Source organism: Heloderma suspectum, chromosome 7 (genome assembly GCF_057233095.1).
Source record: "Heloderma suspectum isolate Gila_16-S chromosome 7, 16-S_ref, whole genome shotgun sequence".
NCBI lineage: Eukaryota > Metazoa > Chordata > Lepidosauria > Squamata > Helodermatidae > Heloderma > Heloderma suspectum.
The window spans coordinates 69,755,105-69,780,797 of NC_139464.1; the positions used below are offsets into that span (position 1 = coordinate 69,755,105).

The 25,693-nt window shown below is 41.8% G+C and overlaps 1 protein-coding gene across 1 annotated transcript in view; it reads right to left on the reverse strand.

Annotated features, from left to right (window-relative positions):
- Positions 1 to 19,688, reverse strand: part of CAND1 (cullin associated and neddylation dissociated 1) — a 32,570-nt gene extending 12,882 nt beyond the window's left edge. Inside the window, exons 1-9 of the mRNA XM_084810560.1 lie at positions 19,286 to 19,688; positions 14,813 to 14,956; positions 8,250 to 8,404; positions 5,007 to 5,130; positions 4,146 to 4,402; positions 3,941 to 4,046; positions 1,972 to 2,117; positions 1,168 to 1,460; positions 566 to 707 (exon numbers count right to left, since the gene is read on the reverse strand). Of these exons, the coding sequence (XP_084666686.1) occupies positions 566 to 707; positions 1,168 to 1,460; positions 1,972 to 2,117; positions 3,941 to 4,046; positions 4,146 to 4,402; positions 5,007 to 5,130; positions 8,250 to 8,404; positions 14,813 to 14,956; positions 19,286 to 19,353 (1,435 nt within the window). The 5' untranslated portion in view covers positions 19,354 to 19,688. The remainder of the gene's footprint in view (positions 1 to 565; positions 708 to 1,167; positions 1,461 to 1,971; positions 2,118 to 3,940; positions 4,047 to 4,145; positions 4,403 to 5,006; positions 5,131 to 8,249; positions 8,405 to 14,812; positions 14,957 to 19,285) is intronic.
- Positions 19,689 to 25,693: the final 6,005 nt, after the last annotated feature.

Below are 25,693 nucleotides of genomic sequence, written 5' to 3' on the forward strand. Positions count from 1 at the left end.
ACCGTTCAGAGCTTCAACATCCAACAAATCAGAAATGCCATAGAGACCTGTATATTGTCTAAAAAAACAAATGAACAGAGCTCTACCATCTTGCTGTAAACAAATTTAACTGCATTACTCCTTCCCTGATCCAGGTTATATTTGTTCGTTATTGCCATCTCTCATACATTTTAAAACCATCGTGCTGTATGCATTATATCTATAACGGTTCTTTGGAAAACCATAGATACAGAAGTGAGAGCTGTCTCTCTTAGCTGTATCAACATCAAGTAGGGAAGTACCAATTAATAGCATCTCTTCTCCTTGAATGTCTTCCTGTGGGCAATTAAATAGCTGCAAAGTGCAGAGGTCAAATCAAACATTCTAAGAGAGCAAGCAAATGGACATGTATAGCTCTAGAAAGGCTAATGAAGAACACACACTACTGCTTGAGAAGCAAAATGCTAATAATGTACAACGTCTACACAAAATACGTAAGCACGCGTGAAAACACTGCCAGATATCAAAATTAAAGCCTCACAAACTTTAAAACAGTAAATCCAAGTTTAAGATATGTATTTCATACCTGGGACCAGTACAGGAATGTGCTGTGTGAGAGCACCAGGTAACACATTGACCAACTCGGTTAGCATGTTAAAACAACACTGACGAGTCTTCACACTTTTTTCTTTCATCTGTTTGTGCAAGGCTTTAACAATGTTGGGAACCTGTAATTATTATGTACAATTTACATAGTTCAGCAGTTAGTGCTTTGTATATACAAGCTACAATATGGATGATTCTTAAGTATACATGACCACAGACATAAGAACCTAACAAGTGCCCTGCTGGAGGCCTATCTAGTCCAGAATTGTGTTCTACATTCACATACAAGTAGCCTTTCTGAACCTTGTTGCAGAAGAGTCCAACAACTGACAGGAAACTTTTCAGAAAGTATCTTAGGCCTCTATAAACCAAAAGCTCTTGATTAGCAGGATTGCAAAGCTCCTCAAGTTCCATACTAGAAGACATTTATACCAGTGTCTGATCTCAGGCATGAAACATGGGAATAAAACTTGTGACCTGTTTTGAGAAAATGGTGGAAACTACTCTTTTTTCTATTTTTCATATTCAGTCAAGCAGATATGACTTGTTGTGCTACAAAATATTGACATTTTATCCACTAACCTGACTCTGAAGCATTGTTAAAGGTGTTTCTCCTTGTTCCATTGCATCAGGATCACAAAGCCAACTCTGCACAGGTCGAGTTTGCTTTAAAAGAGAGAGGTACGCATGGAAAACATCTGCTTTTACATTCTCCTCTCGTTCCTTGAATCTAGCAATTAAAGCAGGAGACACCGTCTTGTAGAACTCTGGTACCATTTCATGCCGTGTACTGACTACAGCATCCAAGCATTTCGCAGCTGCACGTCTAACTTTCCAGCTCATATCATCATCATCACTATATTCATCATCACTCCCTTGAAAATAATAGAAGGATACCATGTTATATATAATCACAACTAAAGCTCACAGCCTATATATTGCTTTGTATTTAATCATTTGGATATTTAATATTTGATGACCAGCTATAAAACAAAGCATACAAGACAACCAGTAATACCAATTACTTCAACAACCAATTTATTTAGTGATATAGTCTAGCAAATACTACTCTCCCACAAAACCCCAGATCAGTAGATTTTACAAGAAAGTACGACTACATTGTAAATTTTACACCATTTCATTGTAAGTTTCCCATCACCCCCCACTGGCTGTGATTTCTAGTTTGCACTTTACAAAATTTGGTTTCTCCCTGGTCTGTCAGAAAGAAGCCAATTCTTCTCATAAAGGCTGAGCTAAAGTGTGCCTCTTCCTAACAAAACCCAATCATCATTTTGAAAAGACATTTATTTAGAGTATTACACTAATAACTTAATTTGTATGCCTTATATTTAGCAGCTTGAATATTTCATTCCCAGAACAAGTTACCTTGATCATCATCATCTCCACCATCAGCATCCATAGCATTCTCATCTTCATCTTCGTCATCATAATTGTAATTGGGATCATATGTAAGGTACTTAAGACAAATGTTTATAATGGTAGTTACGTGAGGATAAACTTCTTTAGGACATCTGCATAATAAGCATAACACTAATTAGGTAACTACTGAAGAATAACCATTGAACATTATTGCTACATGATTTAATTGGGTCCTTTAGCAAACCATATGCAAACAGAGTAAAACCCACTTAATCTGCCCATGGCTGTAACCAACACACTCCAGGAAAAGCCAGAAGCCATTTACACAAAGTTCTGACTTACTTATACATCTTAATAACATTATCTATTGTTGCTCCTTATACTCTCCCCGAGACACTGAAACATTTCTTGCCCAAGCTGCTTGAGAGACAGAGCTCCCTCCTTCCCCTAAAAGGCTCGATTAGGGGAGAGTCCAGCCCTTCAGCATTAAAAAAGAGGGCAGGAACCCCTGATAGGAAAGGTGCCTGCCAGGCTGAAAACAGCAAAGAAGTTTCCCATGTGCTGATTCTTCCAAGAAAAGTCTTAAGCAAAACCAGTTCACAAGGTGCCACTTCTTCTCAGAGCTCTCTAGGGCAGAGAGAGGGAACCTTTTCTCTCCGCCGGGGCCACATACCAGCAGTGGGCAGGTTTGGCAGTACGAGTGGGTGAGGCATCCTTACACACACACACACACACACCATTAAACTATCCAATCTCTCTCTTGCGCACGCGCACCCCACCCCCCACATCCATCCGAGATCCTGTGGCTTCAATTAATTTATTCAACCCTACCCCCAAATTAACACCCTACACTGAGATTATCCCAAATTATTTCACTCCTTTCTGAAAATCATAAACCCATACCAGCATTAGTGTTGCCCCTTTTAAGAAATGTCTACAGGGTTACCCTCTGTCTAGCAGCAGGCTGGGTTTCACCAAGCAGCTGAATATTTGCTGGCCAATAGTGGGAAAAAGCTCTACAAAGTCTGCTCAGCTGGTGAAGGAAAACAGCAGCAGTGCAAGGCTCTCCAATGCAGCCTTCCAACCAGCCGCACATCCTCTGAGCAGTCACATGAGCCCACTCCACCCCCACACCCCAGCATAAAGAAAAAGATTTCAAAAACCTTGGCAACCTTGTAAGTAAGCAGCAAAGTGGAACACAGTGGACGGAGGAAGCCCTGCAGGCTGGTCAGGAAGGCTCCACAGGTCTGATCCAGCCCACAGGCTTGTAGTTCCCCACCCCTGCTCTAAGGCAGCACCTTATTCCTTGCTGGATGGTCTGTATGACAGGAATGAAGGGGTGGCTGGCATTTCTAACCTGGAAAGGGCTGGAATCAGGATGGCAGCAGACATTCAGCTGCCCATCCCACTCTATTGCAAAGCAACAAAAGCCGCCAAGGGGTGGGGAGAAGAGTGGCAGGGCAAAGCATGAATCTGATTATGCGGGAATTCTCATACAATATTATGTAGGAGACCATATTTAGCAGACACAGGGTTCTTGCACAGATGTGCCTACCACAGGCTGGACTGTATCAGATTCTTCAAGTTTCCACTGCAACAGGTGCTTTTGGGAAATGTTCTTTGAGTAATGACATATCTCAAGGACCAGTTTATCTATCTACATGTACCCTATGAAGTAGTTGTTTAAACAGGGACTTTTAAGAAACTAAACTTTCAAAATAGCAGCATTATTTATTGTAAGAGATGCTTTCCGATAGATCACGCAAAGTTAGCTGCATTACAGTTGCCACTATCAGTATAAGCAATAAAAAGTAATTTAAGTTGATGACATCAAGCACTCAAAACACTATGCAATTCCACAGAGGAAAAACTCTATTTTTTCTGCTTTACTCTAGCCTCTTCTAAACTCGCTGTCAATTCCTTTCATATTGTAAAGGTAACCAGGAAAAAACAAGTGCACCTATGACAACCTTACCTCCTAACAAAAGATTCAAATGCTTGAATGCAATATTCTCGAAGTTCATCATCATCTACATTACAAAATTTTACTACCAAAGGGATAATTTTCTCAAGGTATTCACCTGACGGCAGAAAACAGAAATAGTCATTCACATGAAACATTTAGCAACCCTTCACATGACAAATAGCAAAACCTCACAATAACATATAAACTGATTTACCTATTCTATGACCTGCTTGCCTACTGATGGCAGCAATACATTGTATATAGGTCCTAGTTGTTGACATGGAATCATTTTTAGAAAGCTCTGTCAACAGATGCTCAATGAGGTCAACAAACACTATGTTGCCACAACTCATAACCAGATGACCAAGAGCAATGATGGTTCTTTTTCTCACAGCAAGTCTTGGACTAGTCAACTGAGGAAGCAGACAGGTCAGAATAGAGGGATGGAAGTTAACGAGCAGTCCTCCTTGCCTTAAAACAGACAAAAAATAATTTAGAGAAGACAGTAAATATAACAGATCATGTTGTCCAGGCATTTCTGTAACAGGTTTCTGTCTAAACTGTCAAGATTTTCTACAACTAACTCTTAAGCTATGTTGCTCTAACACATACACACAAACTCTTAATTATTGAAAATGGAAGCAATAATACAAATCCAACTTTCAACATTAGATCTGTTATTCTTAACTTGCACTCATTCAGCTTCATTAATATTCTCTTCAATAAAGAGCATTCAGACATCTATATTGCATTTCAAGCATTACTTACAAAAGTTACTGACAAAGATTACACAATGCTTAATAAATAGCTGCTGATGTATTGCTTTATTGTTGTGGCTTGTTATAATTATTTTAGGCAGGCTGTGTGTTATATTTTAAAATGTTATTTTTTATTTTTGTAGTTTTAAGAAGTTTTAGTAATCCACAGTAATTTTGTCATTTATATTGTCCTATGTCATCTTGAGAAGACTTTGACTAGAGAGGCAGCTGAAAAATGCTTAAAATAAAATCAATAAAACTTTACAGTACAGTTTACAGAATTGTTGTCTACCAACATTTTTAATACACATATATACCTGCTCAGCATATCAGCCATGATATCCAAGGCCTCTAACTGAACAGACACATCCTCTTGCTTGGCAATAGCACTGGTAAGACGCCCGGTGATCTTTTTACAAACATTAGCTGCTAATGCAGAACCTAGAAATTTGACAAAAATGTAACAATTTGTCAGCATAGATGTGCAATTTCACCAAAGCTGAAACAAACTATAATTATTGGCATTTACTTGAGCAGTTTCCAAAACAAGTGTGGCTTATTTTGTGACAGATTAGAATCAATTATGTAACAAGTCATTCTGATAATTGTCTAACAATCTGTAAACTGTTAACTCACACAAAAACCCCTGTAGGCTGATAGCATGCAAAAACCAACCACGTACACCATAATCCAATGAGTGCAATCCATGGATGAATCTCTCCCCAAATTCTTGATAATAGCTCAGTTTTCTTTAAAGATTTAGAAGTAGTAAGTTAGAAAAGCAGGAGCACCCCAGAGAAAACTATCTCTACTATTGTTTTACAACTTGGGCCTACAACAAAGTACTGCAGCATAAGAGTGTTCCTGTTATGGATATTCCACTCCCCTTCTCTCCTGGTTTTATAAATATCCCCCCACCTCTCCAGTCAGCATTCTATCCCAACTGTGCATGCTTAGTCTTCATCAGGCTGTTTTTTGGATTCCCCTCTCATTTTTTCTAAAGGCCTTTTAAAATTTCTGCAAATCTTGGGAGTTTTCCCCCCACCCACCTCCTGATCCTTATATGTGGGTGGTGCCCTTTTGGCTACATAAATCGCAGTAATTTTGACCAAAATCAGAAATAGAGAGAATGATGATTTTCTGCACAAGACAAATTTAAGAACTCTCTCAGGCTTTTTTATTTGTAAATTTGAAATGTATACATTGACCTAACCATATCATGCTCAATGTGTGTGTTTCCTTCAAGGGTCACACAAATTAGAAACTCAGAAGTAGTCGTTCTTTTGCAATACTCAGTGTTGTCTGACTATTTGGCAAGCAAAATCAAGATCCCAAACTGGATGCCATTAAAAATAAAATCAGGTAAGAAACCTGCTGAATTATGAATTTTTCCAGTTTTGGATTCAAGATGTCTAATTACTTATTTCTATTAACTTCACTTTTCTAAAAAGTACTGTCACATGCAGTTTGACATTAAAACAAGACTGTAATTGATCCTCCAGCCCACTCACCCACAACCCGCCACTCCAAGATGGCTATTCATGTTTCAGTTAAATGGTACAATACAGCTCAATTCAAATCAGTAGTTTCACCATTAACCTCAACAGAAGTGAATTGCACCCAAAATCTGTGTGTCTTAACATTGAGAAAAATTATGGTGTTATTGTTGTTCAGATCAAGAGCTAGTATTAACAGAGCAGGTAAGCAACAGAATAGAAGCAGGATGAGGCAAAGCTGCCAAGAACTCGAAGAATGAAAGGCTACATAGCCTTCAATTACCAAATAGCTATCTGACGGTGGCTTACAGTGAGATGTGCAGAGTCGCTGGCCCAAGGCACCACAGGCCCGTTCACTTACTGTAGACTGCTCTCCTTGTGAAACTTTATATATTACATAGTGCAACTGATAGGGGTGTGCTTTGGATTCAGCAGAAACACCTGACCTGATTCAGGTGATTCGGACAGATTTGGAAGATGTCCCTATTGAAGCGGGGCTCCTCCAAAGTGGACCAAACCTGAACACTCTTAACTGTTTTGGGATTTGGGGGGACCAGACACAGACAGGATGTCTCCAATTAATTTATACCTTTCTCCTCAAGTGCTCCTTATAAAGAAGGGTCGGGCGGCAAGGGGCTGGGCAACCACATGCACTCCACCATGGCCTTTAGTGCAGCCCCCACCACCTCCACTGCCATCCCCACACTGCTGAATCGGCAGTGTAGTGGCAAAAAAACCAGCAGCTTGCCACTGAAATTCAGCAGCAAATCACTATGGAGACTCAAAAGTGATAATTTAGCTTGTTTTCAAGCTAAATGTGGCCCTTTTTAGTCTCTGTAATGGTTTGCTGCTGAATTTCAGTGACAAAATGCTTATGTTTTTGCCACTGCAGGTGGTGCAGTGGCAGGAGTGTAGCCCCCAGGGGTGTCTGAGGGCTGAATGCTGGCCCTTGGAATGCCGAAAGTTGCCCACCCCGAGAGAGAAAAAAAGTCAGGGTGAGGAGAGGGGGGTGTAGTTTTGTGACTGGCAGCTCTAGTTTCTAATCAAAGTGAATGGTTTCATCAAGGCTCTCTAATCACGTTGCTTTGGGGATGTTGTAGTAATATATCACAGGACTGATCCAGTGTTCAGTGCACCTTGCTAGTTCTCCCTCCCAGAAACAGGAACATTAAAAGAGACTTGGTGGAGTCTGCAGTACACAGGAGGGTGTACCATTAGGTGGCTTGCTTGGAAAATGATGGATGTTCACGTCTTTCTGCCTCTGTATGCTCTATAACCATCATCCATCCCTGTCATATTGCACTTTCTGTGACTTTGGTGCCAACTGAATAGAAAACAAAAAACATCTGAAACTATTTTTCATTCAGTGTAACTCCTAGCCCCTGCACCTACCCTTCTGATATTTTAGTGGTTAGGGACACCTCTATGATATGTGTCATTTTCATACAAGTTGCCAAAAAAATCCCTGGAGGGGAGTTAAGTTGTTCGCTGATTTCCTATGATAGTCAATGGGAGGCATGAAGATCAGAATGTCCAAATTTTGATTTAGATTTGGATCAGAGTTGAAGCAGGCTGTTTTCCAAACCACCAAATCAGGGAATAAACCAAATGTTGTGGTAAGTGCCCACCCCTACCAAGTGACAATTATGCCACACAGTGCAAGAAGAATTTACTAGGAAAAATTAGCAGCATTACAGTGATAGGCATAGCCGACACACTATCAGCATAAATCCTGGGCCATGCTGCGCAAATACCATACACAGAATTTTAATCAAGGGCCAGTATGTCCCCCAGCTTTAATTCTTGAACTCTTCTTGCTTCCTCTCTTCAAACAGCCCAGCTAGAAATTAGAACAGAATAAGGATACTTAACAAGGATTGTAATCCGCTCCGCCCCATGCACCAACCAAATAATTTTGAATGATCGGGTAGAAAAAAACAGTTTATCTTCACATAAAATAAATTCCAGTATTAGCTAGAACTTTATCTGAACCCAAGTTCATTAACTAAAATCAAACTTAAAAAGTAGTAACTGAATACAGAGAATAAAAATAATAAGAGTTACCACTGGAAGCAGGAGGAAGTTCTCCAATGACTGTTTTAAGGCCAATGCTTGAAATATCACGTAGCTGCTCTTTATCAGAAAGCATGTTAGTACAGAGGGTATCTACAATTGTCTCCACTTGGTATTCTTTCACTTTACTCACCAGGGGCCCGAGGCTGTAACGAAACCCAAATAATATTCACTGGAGTTTAAAAACCAATTGAATTGCATCTAAAACATGAAAAAGTTCAGTCATCTGTATTTCCGATAAAAACACGACTACAACAAAACATAGGCTTGTTTGAACTCATTTAAATCTGTTTGGGAATGTGGTATATTGTTTTATTACAACAATTATGTTACTTTAGTTATTTATACATATTGTTAGTTGGGCAAACTGACCATTTCAAAAATATGCAGCCGTATGCACATTCAAAAAACTTTTCTGTCAACTATCAAAAAACTAATTCACAATCAAGAAACAAGAGCATATAGCTAGAACTGTCAGTACTCTCTGTTGTTGTCAGAATGAGGTTTACTAAGAAAAGCTTATATTCCCATAATTATGTCTCAATTTACCCCAGCTGGAAGAAATAGGTTCAAATGTAACTAATGTAAATGCAACTTAGTCCTCAGCATAGCTTTTTGTCAATAAGAGGGAAAAAAGAGTATGTTTGATTTTTGTTCATTCCATTCTGAATCATTTCAGTGTATGTTTACTCCCTGCATCATGCAGATTTTCCTTAGCAGCCATAACTGATGCAATTTAGTTGCATTTTACAGCTGTTGCTGCTCAGAAAATGCTACAGGCTGATTTAACAGCTCATTAATAAGAGCATTCTGCAGCTAGCATAATAAATGCCTCAAAATAGAGATTCCCTCCCCACCCATAAAACAGATGTTTGATCTATAAAGCAGTAAAACAAGAAATCTTCCAAAATGCAAGACAGCATTCAATAGTTCTGTGGCTCCTCTACTATAAATTATTTTCTGAAGACTTTAAGAATAACTATTTCAAGGAAAAAAATATTCTGATTTACTTTAGGCTATTAAGGGCGCAATGCTAAGACCGCTAGTCAGTGGCTAGACGGCCACAGGATTCATCAGTTCTCGGAGTACCGACCTGCACCCCCTCCCGTGCCATCTTGTAGACAGCGCGGATTGAACCCGTGCTCCGTGCTCATAAGAGCAGCACAAAGCAGAGAAAATGGGGCGTTCCTGGGGCGGGCAAGTTGGAAGTGCCAGTACAACACTTCCTATGTGTTGTCCGGCCTATCCACCCCGCACTCTGAGGCCCCACGGCTACACAGCTGAAATTGGCTGTCTAGCTGTGAAAGCAGGGCAGCGGGAGCACGGAGGTGTGCTCTTCACCACTCCTGCCTGCCTACACTGCATAGGCGGTCGCCTCCGGGTTCAGAGGCGACCGTCGATCCCCATAGGATTGCTCTCTCCGTTAACTATGACTGTGTGTGCGCAGAGGGACTACCCAAGCTCCCACTAATTGTTACAATTTACAATAGATCATAACACTATATGACAGAGAAAGGCTCATGTGTAGAAGGAGAATCTCTTAAACTCAAGTATATACACTATAAACTCCCACATAGTCAAGACTATTTTTACACACCCTGCTGCAATGCCATGGTGTACATTCCAGCAGAAATAAAGAGGCCATAGCTCAGTAGTAGATAGAGCACAATCTTCAATACCTAGCATTTCTAGTTAAAGGATCTAGGGTAGTAGGTCTGGGAAAGACCTCTGTGTGAGAGCTTCTGGGAGTCAGACCAGACAATACTAGACTAGACAAACCAACTCTCTGACTCAGAAGTAGGCAAATTTGTAAATTCAAATATTCTAGCTACACATACAGGGTTTCCCCACATAGACTTATTAACCAAAAATATACACAATGGCCCTGTTCACACATAATGGCAGAAATGGGCTGTCAGGGATGAGCAGTCGTGCCACTTCTGCTTTTACTCAACAACCTACAATCTGCTCCTTCACAGGTTGTTTAACCAATGGGTTTTTGTTACGTGTGAACTAGGTCATTACTTTTCTGTACCTAGATAATGATGCCTACATTCATACACAATGGGTTTGAATTTGCCTGAGAACTTAATATAAGGTACAGTCGAGAAATAATATTTGTTCTAATGACCTTGTGGAGAATTGAGAGTGAAGCCAGAAAAGTGACAATGATTTATAGAGGTAAGTGTTTAATCTAAATAGGGTTTTTAAAAGTCTAATGAAAACATAAATCAGAAAGGAAAATTTATTATCAGAGCTGTTCACTCCCCTCCAATTATCAATTCAGCAGCTGTCACTTACTACAATATAGACTACATCTGCTGGAGAAACAGACTGTTTCCCCATCAGCCCTTCTAGTACTTCTCAAGTATTCTGTATGACTAATGGGTAAAAATTCCTAGAACACGATTAAACTGAAGTTATCTTGCAACACCCCTCTATTTTAGAAGGGGAAAACGAAAAGTTTGTAAACAGACTTAGTGTTAAGGTTATTCATGTAAATAAGTTCTGTGGCTACAGCCCTACTTCGTATACTTGCACTGGTGTACAGTTCTGGTCATCTCACCTCAAAAAGGGTATCTGCCATGAAAACACCAGCGCAAGCGGCGTCCCTCTAGGGGTCAGTAATGACCCGGTGCTTGCACAGAATTTGCAAAGGTGCAGAAAAGGGCAAGGAAAATGATCAAGTGGCTGGAGCAACTCCCTCATGAGGAAAGGTTACAATGTTTGGGACAGTTTAACTTAGAAAAAAGGTGAGTATGGAGAAATGTGATAGAGGTGTACAAAATTATGCATGAAGTGTAGAAATAATACTAGAACTCTGTGTCATCCAATGAGGCTAAATGGTGGGAACTCAGAACAGATGAAAGTACTCCTTCACACAGCACAGGGTTAAACTATGGAATTCACTACCACAAGATGTAGTGATGGCCACCAACTTGGACAGCTTTAAAAGAGAATTAGACAATTTCACGGATGATAAGACTATCAGTGGCTACTAGTCACAATGGCTATATATAAACTTCAGTACTAGAGGCAGTATGTCTCTATATACCAGTTGCTGGAGGGTGTTATAACACTCATGTCCTACTTGTGGGCTTCCCACAGGCAGCTGGTTGGCCACTGTATGAACAAAATGTTGGACTAGATAGGCCTCTTGTCTGATCCAGCCTGGCTCTTATGCTCTTATTTGAGTGAAACATTTACTTCACAATTTACTACAGATTTCCAAAAAATGTTCAAGCACACAGGCAAACCCAATGACCTTAAGACTAGGTTCAGATGTCATGATAACCCATGATGGGTTAATTAAGCCACGATGAGTTAATTAACCCATCATGGGTTATTGTGAATTTCTGGTGGGAGTTTAACCCATGATGGCTTATTTGGCCAAAATAACCCCCTCTGATAACCTATACTCTGCAGAGTGGGTTATTTAACCCATCATGGGTTACTGTGTCATCTGGTGGTCACCATGGGTTATTTTGGCTGGCTACAGAGTTGTCTGGGAAAAGTGGCCGAAACTGCTTCTGCTCTGCTCTTCGCCGGCTTAGCGCTTAGGAACATGTTAAAATGACCAAGCCAGCAGTGTAGGGGGGGGGGGGGAGGAATGAGCAGGATTGGGACCAAACCTCATAGTCAGCCTCCCCTACTCAGGAGGCACCCAATGCATCATCAAAACCCAGCTCCCTGACACTGACAGCAGTGACAATCCCAAGTGCAGCAAAAAGGTGCAACCTATAATACCTTGGGGGTTTGCAGGATTGGGACCAAACCTCATAGCCAGTTTCTTCTACTCAGGAGGCACCCAATGCCTCATCAAAACCCAGTGGCCTGACAGCAGCAAAAATCCAAAGCAGCTAGAAAACCTTGAGAATCTGCAGGATCCAGACAAAGCTTCATACACAGCCTCCCCCAGTCAGGAGGCACCTGATCCACCATCAAAACCCAGCGCGATCACTCACCAAGCAGCGAAAATCCCAAGTGCAGCAAAAAGTGGGGGTGGCTAGAAAACCTTGGGGGTTTGCAGGGTCGGGACCGAACTCCACACACAGCCTCTCCTAGTTGGGAGGCACACCGTGCATCCTAAAAACCCTAAACAATTACCCCAGGTTTTGATGGTGGATCAGGTGCCTCCTGACAGGGAGTGGCTATGAAGTTTGTGTTCAGATCCTGCACACTTCCAGCACTTTAAAGGTGGAACAGCACCACTGCGCAGGTGGGAGGACTACAGCAGAACATGGGGCCGCGGAGAGGGGGGAGTCGAATTACCCACAGCAGCTTAATAAGCTACTCACACTAGCTCATTAGCCAAGTTGTGTGGCAGCCATTGTGGACTATTTAAAAAACAAGCTACTGTGAGCAGCTTATTAAGCCACCATGGGTTATCGTGACATCTGAACGTGGCCTAAGAATACGAGCCTGCAGCACAGGTAAAAATATCAAGGGCAGAAGTGGGCAACTTTGGGTAGTTTGTGGGCCAATTCCATCCCCCAGACCCTCTGTGGGCCGCAGTCCCCACGCCGTTGCCACCACACCACCAAAAAGGGAGGGCAAGGGGGATAAACAAGCTAGAGTCCATTCAAAGCCTGTGTAGTGGTTTGACGCAGAATTGCAATGACAAAGTGTGAATTTTTCTCCCCGTTCTTCTAAAAGGGGGGGGGGGCAACAGGGGAGGGTGGCAGCGGCAGACAATCCATGTATTACTCGACTATTATCTAGGGGTAAAGCTATATGGTAATATCTGGCAACGTATCTTCTAAGTAAACTTAAATGTGGGATACATTTCTCAGCCATGGTCACTCAGTTCCATGTGTGGGTCCCAAGGCATGGTCTGAGGACATATGATGCAGTCTCCTTGATGAAGTTAAGCAAGACTGGAGAGTATCAGAATGGGAGATCACCTGGGAACTCCATGCATACAGTAAGCTCCGTGATGGAAGAAAGGCAGCCTGTAAGTGCTTTTCAAAGACAACGTTAAGCTAATATTACTGCTTATGACTGGGTTCAGATAACACAGCATGGCTTGGTGTGGGTTATTTCACCCATGATGACCCATGGTGCCTGCAGGCACCACATTACATATGCAACCCCTGCTCAGGGGTTGCTGTGTCATGCAAACCTGGCGAGTGTTAAACTCTCACATGACCTTAAAACAGACCATGGGCTAAATGAGGCTTGCTTAACCCTCGCATAACCCATGCTTTCCAGGTTCGTAGAACATGACAACCCCCAAGTGAGGGTTGTATATTTAAATGGTGGTTGCACTCTCCCTGCAGCCTCACTGTGGGTTAAATAATTAGCTATTAATATAATAGTATATTAATAATTAGCTGTTAAATAAGTCACAGTGAGCTGTTGTGTCATGCAAACAGCCCCACTGTCTCTATTTATGGAAAGGGGTGATGTTGCAAGAGAGAGAGAGAGAGAGAGAGAGAGATATGCATAGAAGAACACACAGACAGGTCAAAACATGGTGACTTCCATTCAGGAAAATATAAGATTTTGCAGACAAAATTGTTCACTCTGTTTTTAATCTGGATGAGCTTAATATGTTTGTTAAAAAAAAATCCTGGGACAATTAAAAATGGGTAACTAACGTCAGACTTACAAGATACAAGTATTAAAATATGAGATACAACATGAGATTCCTGCCCCTTCATGTATTTAGTATTCTTTTTGTTTCATGAAGTATCCAGATAATCAACATATTCTGTTACCAACTTCTCTTACTGGATTATTTCAAGGGGCTGTATCCAAAGTTGTCGCTCCACTTACACCATTGACCGAGCACTAGCGTAAATGACCTCTGTTGTAACACCAACAGCATACACTGGTTGAACAGGTTTCCCCAGCAAACATGTTGCTCCAGGATATACTACTGGCACTGTGCTAGAGGTTGCTTACACTGTCACTATGTCAATGGCTTAAGCGGAGTGGTGGCGTTGAATACTGCACAAGATGGCTGCATCTTCGCATCAGAGAAGGAGAAATCAACACTTAATTTTTAATGTATGTTTTTACAGAGAACAATCTAATTCTCCTAAGGCCCAATCATCACTAGTATTATTTGATTATATGTAAACTAGATAAAAAGTAATTATATGTAACATTCAACTATGAAGAACTATGGTCAGGCAAGCATCTTCTCCCCTGCTGGTCTTCAAACAATGGAAAGGGATGAAACAGAGATCCCTGTGTATCTTCTTCTAATCCCTTGGAATATGTATAAGGGAAGATCTGACAAATGTTTATAAAATAATGAACTGTGTGGAAAGAGTGAATAGTGATTTTTTTCTCTCTTTAAGGCTTATCCAAAGAAATGGACCAACAGGTGATTCAGAGCAATGGTTTACTCACATGCAACATAAAAACTATTCAGTTGGCAATACAAGATAGCTATCTCCATCATGTCAGGCTGGCACCCTTCTCAGGGGCATCAGACTTTCCATTTTTGGAGACAGAATGTTGACTAGACAGACAAGGTAATTCCTATTTCCTCAGTACATAATCAAGTCAGTGTATAAGAATGAAAAAGTCAAACGTATACATACCATTTGACCGCTAAATTTTGCACTTCCCCATTTTTATCTTCCAGCAACTTCAAAATCATTTTCACAACCTTCCTCTCACTGTCGTCATCTAACTTGATAGAATCTTTCTGTAATTCAGTCATCAAGTCATTTGTTGCCATAAACCTATGCAAAAAAGGTCAATTCAGTTTGTACAATAGTGCTTTATGCCACAATCTAAGTAATTAATGTCCAGTATTCATCTTCATATCTATTTACACTTAACGCCAAAGTGATTTATTTGCAACCCCAAAATATCGTAACTTATAAGTAACATGTTACCTTTGAGTATTAGGATGTAAAGAAAATTTGTGAAGAGTACAACTGTCGCAGTACTTAAACTGTAAGAGCTATCATATGTGATAGCATTATGCTGTAGCATAATATCTATAATACCCAATACATAGTTCAAAGGTACATGACACAGCAACCTTGCTCACACTGAGCAAATCTGAGTCTGGCCGGTTCTAGATGGGGGTTATCTGGGAACATTATATACGCCACCTTTTATGGTAGAAAGGCAAGCTAACAGTGTAATAAATTAAAAAAACAACATAATAGAATCTTGGTATATAATCCTATATCACAAAAGATCATAACTGTTTTGTTTAGTTTTATTAATCCAACCTTCGTCAATAAATATTACACAAGTCTCTCATTTTGCTCTCCACTCACTAGCCTGCCTGCCCCTCTATAGCTACGGAAGCTACCAACCAAAGCCCTCTATAGCTAAGGCAGCTACCAACCTAAGGCCTCTAAGATTACTATAACAGAGTTTTTGTTAGTCATAATAATCTTAAAGTGATCTATAATCAAAAAAATGTTGGCAGTTATTTTTTCCTCTGGCATGATAATTAGGTAAGACCAAAACCTGCATTTTCAAAATTTGTTTTGTTCAATTATGAGCTAAAAGCATCTTATGAGATAACGTTATGACATCTCATGCACGTCTCCACTGTGCACAGTAAATTAGCAGACACTTCTTTCAATGAAATACTTTAGGATGTCTTATGTTCTATTAAAAATGTAGTTGTGAAGCATTTATGGAAAAGCATACCTACCTCATACCTTCAAAGTGTCTATATTTTTAGATAATGGAAAAACAAAGATGGCTTCCCCACCCTATTATATCTAAACCAGTGTCAGCAAGCTGTGGCAACAAACAGGGTAGTAGCAGGTACAGAGAGCCCTTAATGTCCTCTGACTCTGGACAGTAAGAGTACAGTTCGAGCAAATGCCAAAGTCAGGAGCTTTAATGTTTGCTTCCTACACATCTCAGTCTGGGAAACACAAGCAACTGTTGGGGAAAATGGTATCACCTCTCTGCACTTCTTACATACACAGTGCAGGGAAGAAAGAAAAATCTGAAGGGGAAAAGAACCACATAAGGCTAGTTCCGATGTGAGACACATGCCATACTGGCTATATATTTGTATTTTATATTATATTGCTATTTTATTGCATTTTATTGTACTTGTATTATCATTGTTAGCTGCCTTGAGCTTCATGTGGAGAAAAAGCAAGATACAAATTTGCTGAATGATTTAAAAACCTGCTGGTTTAAGACCAGAATTAAGGCTAGCTAGTTTTGTTCCATTTTTACTCAAAATTAAATAGGTGGGACCTAATATGGATCAAGACCATAGAGTGGGGGTTAGGGGGCTTTAACCCTTTACTCTAAGCCTAAAATTTACATTATAACTGGATGCTTTTTTAGCAATGTAAATTGGAGGTGTAGAGAGCTTAATCCAGACTGGGTCCACAGTGGGGGAAGTACTGGCATTCTAGCTTCAGAATGAAACTGAGCATGCACCACATAACTTTGCCAGCAGTTGCTGCCATATGTTTTAATAGTGCAGGAAAACCTTAATTTTTGCTCAGAACTTCACCAAACAAATGAAAGGCATTGCCTCCATGACAAGCCTGAATAAAGTACATCAGTACTTTTCACCAAAATTAGGAAGAGATAGATGATATGCCACGTAGCAGATTGGAGCAAAAAAAAAAAAGGGGGGGGTAAATGTGTCAATTTTCAGCCCTACTTAACGCTGTACCTCTGGCAATTTTTATCAGATCAGCTTGAAATTTTGGACAATTACAGACCTCATTAGGTAGATCACAGATATTAAGGTTCAAGCTACTAACTGGGGCTTATAAAGGTGGAACATTTTTTCTTTGCAACTCACCTTAACTAAAGGGGCACTCCTGTGTCACTTTAATAAATAAGTAAGTGTTAAATCAGGAGCATGCTACATCTCCTCTTTCATGTGAATGTCCATCTTCTCTTTTTGGAGTTAATCACAGATGACTTCTGCACTGATGTTAAAGCTAACCATAATTTGCTTTAACCGAAGTTTACTAATTAGCTTCAAACTCTAGTTGCAATCCAGTTACACACATGCTCTTGCTCCCACATGAGAAAGGAAGCCAGTAATGACAAACTAAACATTTAAAGGCCAATGGAATATGAAACAAGGAAGCTGTATGGGAAAGAGCTCATAATGGGAAGCCAAATGATGGTGGAGTGACATTTTCAAGGAGTGCTTACAACTGGCTCATACGTATTTTCAGGAGTAGATCAGACCCCAATCAGATGCACAAAATATCAGACTAGTACAAAGATGTAATATGTAACTGGATCCACTGGGCTGGTGCATATGTAATGTTTTCAATACATTTTCCATGGTTAAAGGATCAGGATTAGGCCACAGAATTCAGCACTCCCCCACTCCACATCCTCCCCAACACTAATTTCTTCTGCTCTTCACTAACCACACTAATTAAGGGCAGATTCTATATGATTGCACTTAGAACTACATGAAACATGATGCATTATCATACTGAACCCACATTCATGTAGGAAATAGTATGCAACATGCATGTACCTCTACACCTTTTGCTTGCACGCACACGTAAGATTGTCACATGTCATGATCAAAACATGCTACTTCCTACATCCTCATGCAGTCTCTGGTCCTTACTTTACACAGTTTTCATAAAATCATCTTTGAGTGAATGGAAAGGAAAAGTTAATGCCAATATTAAATTCTTTATTTAAAGACTTAATTATGCTGAATAGTGTTATGGAGGCTCAACCACTATACTGTCTGTACTACTGTACAAGTATAGACTATGGTTCAATTTAATGCCCATTTAGGACTGTGCAGATAAAAATGCAAATGAAAAGATTTTACACTACATCATTAGCTTACATTTTTGATGTTGAATGAAGGGAAACATTTATTTCAAGAAAATCAGAAAAAACCTCTGAATCTACAGCATTTATCAATCTTCTGTAGTATAAACTGAGGATAAAATTCTCATATCAAAAAACATTAAAATAGAGGAAGTGAGTCTGCTTTGTGTTATGCTAACTCTTATACATAAATGAATATATATGGAGGAGGAGGATTATGTGCATCGCCTTGAGTTCCTTAAAGAGAAAAAAGGCATGACATAAATGTAATTAAAAATAAAAATAAATACATCACATATTTACAACCTGATTCTATACATGTTGTCTTAAAAATAAGTCCCCATGAGTTTAATCAGACTTCCTCCCCAAAAATAGCTTTGGACTGCCATTACAATTCACTCAAACCTCAACACTCTGGGCAAACACCAAAACCTTTCCCATTTAATTTATTCTCACAACCATGCCATTTAAATGCCTTTTTTCCCCTATATCAGATGAAGGTTCTAGTGCGAGAAACTAAAATGCCAGGATTTCAAAGTACAAATTAAACACTGTATCAACTGAATATCTACTGATACTAGCTGCCATGAGAAAAATCCTGTAGTACATGGGCAACATCTCCCAAGAGAAGAATTAATAGAATGATGGAGAGTAGATACAGAATTATACAAATAATAACTCCTCTACTCCACAGACTTTATACACAGGCTGGAGGATTTCACTTTGCACCTCCTTTCAAACATGCCTTAAAATTAAAAAATACAGGTCAACCGGCTATAATCCTGAACTAGGGACTAACCCCCACTGAACACATCGGTCCTTATTCGCAAGTAAACATGCATGGGATTACGTCGCAAAAGGCTTGTTTAGGAGATAGCGGTCCGCCTCACCCGGCCAATGACAAAAGTATACGCGAAACAGAGAACTAATGTAGCGGAGCGGAAAGAACAAACTTCCAAGCAACTTTCAGAAGACGACGGACAGACTTCCAGACTAAATGCCGAGCCAGGGTCTGGCTCCGAATCGCCGCTCTACCGAGTTCGGGCAAAGCGCAGAGCCAGGAGCGAGGCCTCGCATCTCCGGCCCGGCGGTCCTCACTCCTGGCCGAAGGACAGGTGGGGCGGGCGCCGACGCGGCTCCGGCCTGCCCAGGGCAAGCCGAAGAGCGCCCCAGCGAGGTGACGGGAGAGGACGCAGAGAGCCCTTCGGCCCGCGGCGGACAAGCAGAGGCTACCTGAGAGGGCGGCATTGGCCTCTTACCTGAAATCCTTGTCACTCGACGTCATTTTCTCCAGCAGGTTGGAGATGTGGTACGAGGCGCTCGCCATGCTGATGGTCCCGGTGAGGGCCGCGTCTCGCCGGCTCCACGTCGCCCAGGGCCGTGTGCGGGGGGCGGGGGAGAGGGAAGGGAGGGCTCTGCCGGGCAAGCAAGCGCAGCGGCGCCTATTCGGCGGCGACGGTTCCGCGCGGAGCTTCCCGCGAGGCGGGGGTGGAACTCGGTGAAGGGAGGATTAGCGCGCGCGCCGTGTGGAGGGCAGTAGCATCGCCAGCGCCTGACACTCGCGCGGGAAAAGGAGGAGATACGACCGAGCGACCTCACTCTCTCTCAGACGAATGGAGGAGGCCCAAATATCCCACCGTCGGTTGCCTCGCGCTCGGCCCTAAGGTCAGAGTTCAAGAAGGCCCTCGCGCGAGGACCGCGCCAACGTCGCTACTTCGCGGCCTCCGATTGGCCTCCCGGGATGCCGTGGGCGGACTGGCCCGCATGACGTCGAGACGCACGCGGTGTAGAGCGTGCGCGAGCGGGACGGTTGGTGAGCCGGAGAGGAGGAAGCCTCGTTCGAAGTGAAAAACTCCTCCTCCCAGCATGCACTTCCTTCAGCGCGTTGCTGTAAAGCGAGGCTTAGAAGGGGACGGGAGGCGTTTTGCCCGTTGCATCTTGGGGGATGAAGGATACGTGCTGCGCTGTTCGTGAGGAATAGTTGTGTGCGAGGATGTATGCGCCAAATGTATATTTAGTATAAAGCTGCATTTTACTTTATTTTTAGGTATGGGGTCCAGAGGGTTGTTCGTGCCGTCACTAATCCACCCCCCGCACACACATACCGGGTTGTATGAAATAATTAAAATGGATTCGTGCCTCTCAGTTAACTGGTAGGTCGGTACCAGCTGACGGGGAGGGCGGTTGAATTTGAGTGGAGCAACTCGCAGCCTTCGGGGGGAATTGGTTTAAGAAAGCAAGCGGGTTGAATGTTTTGCCTGTAGTCCATTCTCTTCTGTCTCCATTGGCTCAGCTCTGGCATTGCTCGGGGCCACGTTAACAGTGGGGGCTCTGCTCACCAGCTGGATACTGACCTAGACGCTAGTGGGACTGCCATTAAGAGTGGGAAGTACTATTTGGATAGTGCGGTACTTCAGTGCTTGGGGTTTATCGAGACCGCTGACTGTGGAAAGTCTCGATTGCGTAATACCAGGCTCTAGCGGCTTGAATCCGTCTTGGTCACTAACTCTGGGAATTTCAAAGCGGATAGTAGGATTTTATAGGTCCTGGAATCCATCAACTGACAATTTTAGAAGCCTGCATATTATTTCCTCTTTGACAAGACGGAGCGAAAAGGTCATAAAAAAGGGGTAGGCTCAAGTTCCCTGGGACAAGCCAGGATCTATTTTGGACATAAGCAAGCTTGGTTGGTGGGGGAGAAGGAGTGCAGCTGCTTGTCCGGTCCAGGTCATTTAAATGGCCTGATAGGGAAAATGCTAGATATCGATAGCCAGAGAAAAAAGCCTCTACAATGAAGCAAGATGAGCCAGTAAACTCAGGCCTGGGCTGCTAAGGCACCTTTAAGGTGACAGGTTGTTGGGATCCTGTGCACCCCAATCTCTAGCTCTCCAGCTATGTACCTCAATCTCTGCCTCACCCACTGCCTCAGTTGCCTCCTCCATTTGCAGCTCACATGCATTTGGTCAAGGAATTAAGTATGTAAATCCAGAGGCAGGATTCTTAAGGCCTAGTGGATGTGCTCAGACTTTTCATTTCATTGCCTGAACACTTCAACCAAGGTCTTGATTACTAATATTGTCTCTCCACTACAGAAACACTAGCACTCATCTCCAATATTCCTGGAGCAGAAATGCAGCCAGGAGCAAACTAAAACACAAATAAATGATTTATTAAGGTAATGAGAAAATTCATACACAGTACGATAGCAAAACTTAATACTTTTAAAACTGCTGATCCTTATTCAGCCCAGATATTGTAGAGCTAGAAAAGGTGGGAAGGGCATTCACAATAATCAGGTAGCTGGTCAACTCCCCTATGAGCAAAGATTACAAAGTTTAGGGGGGTTTAGTTTAAAAGAAAACATGAGTAAAGGGCGGTTATAAATAAAGGTTTGTGGAATTACGCATTTTGTGGAGAAAGTTGTTTCCCTCACAACTGGGGTTCTTCTGATAATGGATATGAATCACTCACATTTTTACATTGCTGTGGGCAAATCCAATGTCAAACTAGTAGACTTTCACACAATGGGACTTACCTGTTAGGTTTCCCGATCCCCCCAGCACACACGCTCAGGCAATCTGACACTGGACACCCAAATTGGTGAGATTTCTTTATTGCAGGGAATCCCATGGCAAAAGCTTAATGGTTACACTCTTCAGAAATCATATAGCTGATGGTCAGTAGCTATAGGTTCTGTGTAATTCCAGAACAGGCCAAAGCTAAACACTACTACTGTGACAGATCCTCAACGGGGTTTCTCTGTTGCCATCTCTATAGTTCTGAACAAAAGGGAAGGGACTCTGGATTCCTGGGTACCTAACCCAGACAATCCTTTCATGGGGCTCCAACCCCGGACATGGAAAGGGAATGATTCCTGGAATGAACCCAACAGGCAATCGGGATAACTTCTTGAAAGGCTTAAACAACCCACACCCATAGAGTGTCCAACTTTGAATCTTTTGTTGATAACTAGGCTACAAGGTCAAGGCCCATCAAGATCAAGGGAAGGGCATACCCACACCCGCAAGGAGTTCCAGGCCACCGCTTTCGCACTGGCAACCCCACACTGCCTGAGTTCTGGCAGAGGGAAGTCCAAAAGTCCTAGATCAAACCCAGCCTGCTGTACACTGAGCTGACTGCAAATACAGATGCACAATCCACAGCAGTGAGAGTTCAAGTCTATGAAAAGCCGCACAGTACTTTCCATGGCAAGTCCTTGACAATCCAAAGTTCCAGTCCATGTGCAGAGTGCCTCCAAAAGCCCAGACGATGGATCCAAACAGACAAGGCTTCGGGCTTAAAAGGGAAGGTGTGACTGTAGGACACCCCCTCCAGATCCCTTGCCAGACAAGGGCCTTTAGCCTTTCAGCAAGGCCCCTGTCTAAACAGGGCGGCACTGCTCAGCCCTCCAGAGGTGACACTACAACCTGGGCAATCCTTTGCAAACCCCAGCCCACCTCTGTCTGGTTCTCACAGACAGCTTCCAGCTGCCCTGCCTGCCAAGGCCAGACCAGCAGGTGGACAGGGAGTTGGGTGACTCCCCCTGGCATCGTTCTGAGAACACTGACAGAGATCAGCTCACACAGACTCTGACATTCCAGAGACTGAATAGGCCTAAGCCTTTCCAGGCTACTTCTAATTAAATCCTGGCTATAACCTACAAGCCCCACTGCAGTACTGAAGCTGGGCCCTGACATTTCCTTTCATTCCTCTCCCTGCACCTCCAAAATCTGTTTTAGGAGGGAAGGGGAATTGCTCCCTCCTGTTCCATGGACAAGCCATCAGTGGGAGGGGTTAATTGGGTACAACCCATTAGTTTCAATGGAAAAGTTAAGCACACACCCAATGCTACAATCTTAACACATTTACTAGGGAGTAATCTCCATTGAACACAGCACCTTAGTTTTCAGTAGACATGCATAAGATTGTACTGCATATCTACAAGTGAACACAATAGGACCTAAACATTTTAAACTTTAGCTTAGTTGTGCCCGTTACGTGAAATAAACTCGAATTCTCTGCCCTAAATTTATCGCATTGTGTGAATATTAGCTTACATTTATTCTTATTCCTATCAAAATAAAAGTTTCTGTAGGCCTTAAAGGCATTCATCTATGTTAACTAATTCCTAGCACAATTAGTTATTGTGAAGACATTACATTAGTTAGGGTAGCGCTGTTACAAGCAGCATACTGATGTCTTACTCTGGAGTCTCATAAGGCATTCTCCTAATAACCTCATGTAAGAAATATGTGCATTTGTCCTGGCAGAGAGTAGAAGGATTGGGTAGAAGAAAGCAGGAATTGGAATGGAGCCCAGTAGGATGGGCTGCGACAAAGGCATACCACTGTAACCTGCTCACCACATAGGAGAAGAAAAAAATGCCCATAAAGCTGGCGAAAACATTAATTCACACAGCAATGTAAAAATACACCAACACTTTGCTATGGCCATTGATGCTACAAAAACAGGGGAAGGAACTATACACACAAATAAAGTATCTAGCACCACAACTCAGAAGAAAATAGCAACACATTTTTAGTGCCCTTAGTGGTGACTGATTCAGTTATTGCACAGCTTTACTGTGTAGCTGTGGGTATTTCTCCTTCCTATGTAGATAAACTTGCAGCCTAATTCTACACATTTGTTCTGAAGTACATACTACTCAATACAGCAGGATTTACTCCCTAGTAAGTGTACATAGGGTTGCAGCCCTCGGTCTATTATCCTCCACAGTAACTGTGTAGAACTGCTGATGAAATATCAGATTCCATGTTATAACTGAACTCTGTCCTTGCCTCTGCTGATTCCTGTTGCTGAAGGGGGCCACATGATACTCTGTTCAGAGCAGGTATCAACTTGTGTGCCTAGCAAGGAATGTAAGTGAACAGCTATTTTATTTTTCTGCTCTGCTGTATTTAGTTGTTGTTCCATGACTTTGGGCCACAGTTTTGCTTGGAAGTGTAGAACTGTTTCATGATATGAAGTGCAGGTATTTGATCTTCTCTAAAGATGGTAAGTCCAAGTACCTGCAAATTTTGCATCTTCTGTTGGTGTGGAGCTCTATGGTCTCTATGAAGATCAGGTTTGTAGTTTGGGGGTATTCTTGGATCCATCTCTGTTGCTGGAGTCCCAAGTGGCCATGGCAGCTTGGAGTGCCTTCTACCAGCTTATTTTATTTTGTTTGTTTGTTTGTTTGTTTCTATACTGCCCAATAGCCAAAGCTCTCTGGGTGGTTCACAAAAATTAAAACCAAAGAGCACACAATAAAACAATTTAAAATATATAAATATTAAATCCACAGTGTAACAATACAGCCAGAATAAAACCAGAATAAAACCTAGCAGCAATGCAGAGATTTAAAATACAGATTTAAAACAGCAAAGCTAAAAGTCTAGAAAGCTAAAATGCCTGGGAAAATAAAAAGGTCGTCACCTGGCACCGGAAGGAGTACAATGTGGGTGCCAGGCAAACCTCACTAGGGAGCTTATTCCACAGCCGGGGTGCCACAGCAGAAAAAGCCCTCCTCCTAGTAGTGGTATGCCAGCTACATCCTCTCCTGGACAGGGATAGCTTGGCCATAGTAGTACAGATGCTAGTAACCTCAAAACTGGAGAGAACAGTGAAAAATCAACCTAAAAACACCCTCAACATAGAGCAAGCTTGAGGGAAAAAATAGGATAGATGGATTTGTCAATTTCAGTATCATCAAGATTGTCAGGTTTTTTAGGTCAAGCTTATTCCATCCTGTTTCTGCATGAGCTCGCAATTTTTTTTTTTAAAGTACAAAAATCAGTAGTCTTCCAAATAGGGCTCTTTGTTAGTGCATGTGATTACTTATATAGAGCCTTGGTTGAAGTATCTGCCTGACCTGATACTAATACGAGTTTCTGGCTTGGAGTTTGTGCCTTTTACTCCAAATTGGTTTCTGAATGGCATGCAGAATCTTGGAATATGAGGCATGGTGAGTAATATGCATAATGTGTAATATGCTGGTACTGACTTCTGAAATCACACCAGCTGAGTTGGATTATAGGGTAACGAAGACAATTTTATCAAACAAAAATCCTAACTCAGCATTTTAAAGTAATTGTTAGAGATGGAGATGGCAGCTTAAGTCTATAGAGTTTGAGATTATGGAGTAAATTAAACTTGGAAGATTTGTTTGTTTGTTTGTTTATTTATTTATTATTTTTCTATACTTCCCAATAGCAAATTACAAAAATTAAAACCCTAAAATACATGATAGATGCAAGCTTGGTGCAAGGTAATTTTAAAGCTTTACTTCTTCAGTGAGAGTGTTTCAACAAGCATTGCATGTTGGTGGATTAAGTTACAGTTGGAGCAAAATACATTTATAGAAAAATGTTTGAATTACACCCTGTGAACCTAATGGCACAACTAGTTGCATTTTACATCGTGTTTTCAACATATATAGATGTAACATTTCTACGGATGTAGTCCTATGGCTTGCTTGGATCCAGTGCCCTGCCAAGCTGCTGCCAGCAGGGCAGGAAGAATGGCACAGGTGATGTTTGCCTCTCCATCCACTGTGTTTTGTATATTTCTCTAGACCGGCCTCCGAGCCCATCTAAACAGGGCACAAAGGCAGGACTGGGGCTGGAGAGGCCATAGAATTCCTTGTATCCTGGCATCTCCTCTACCCT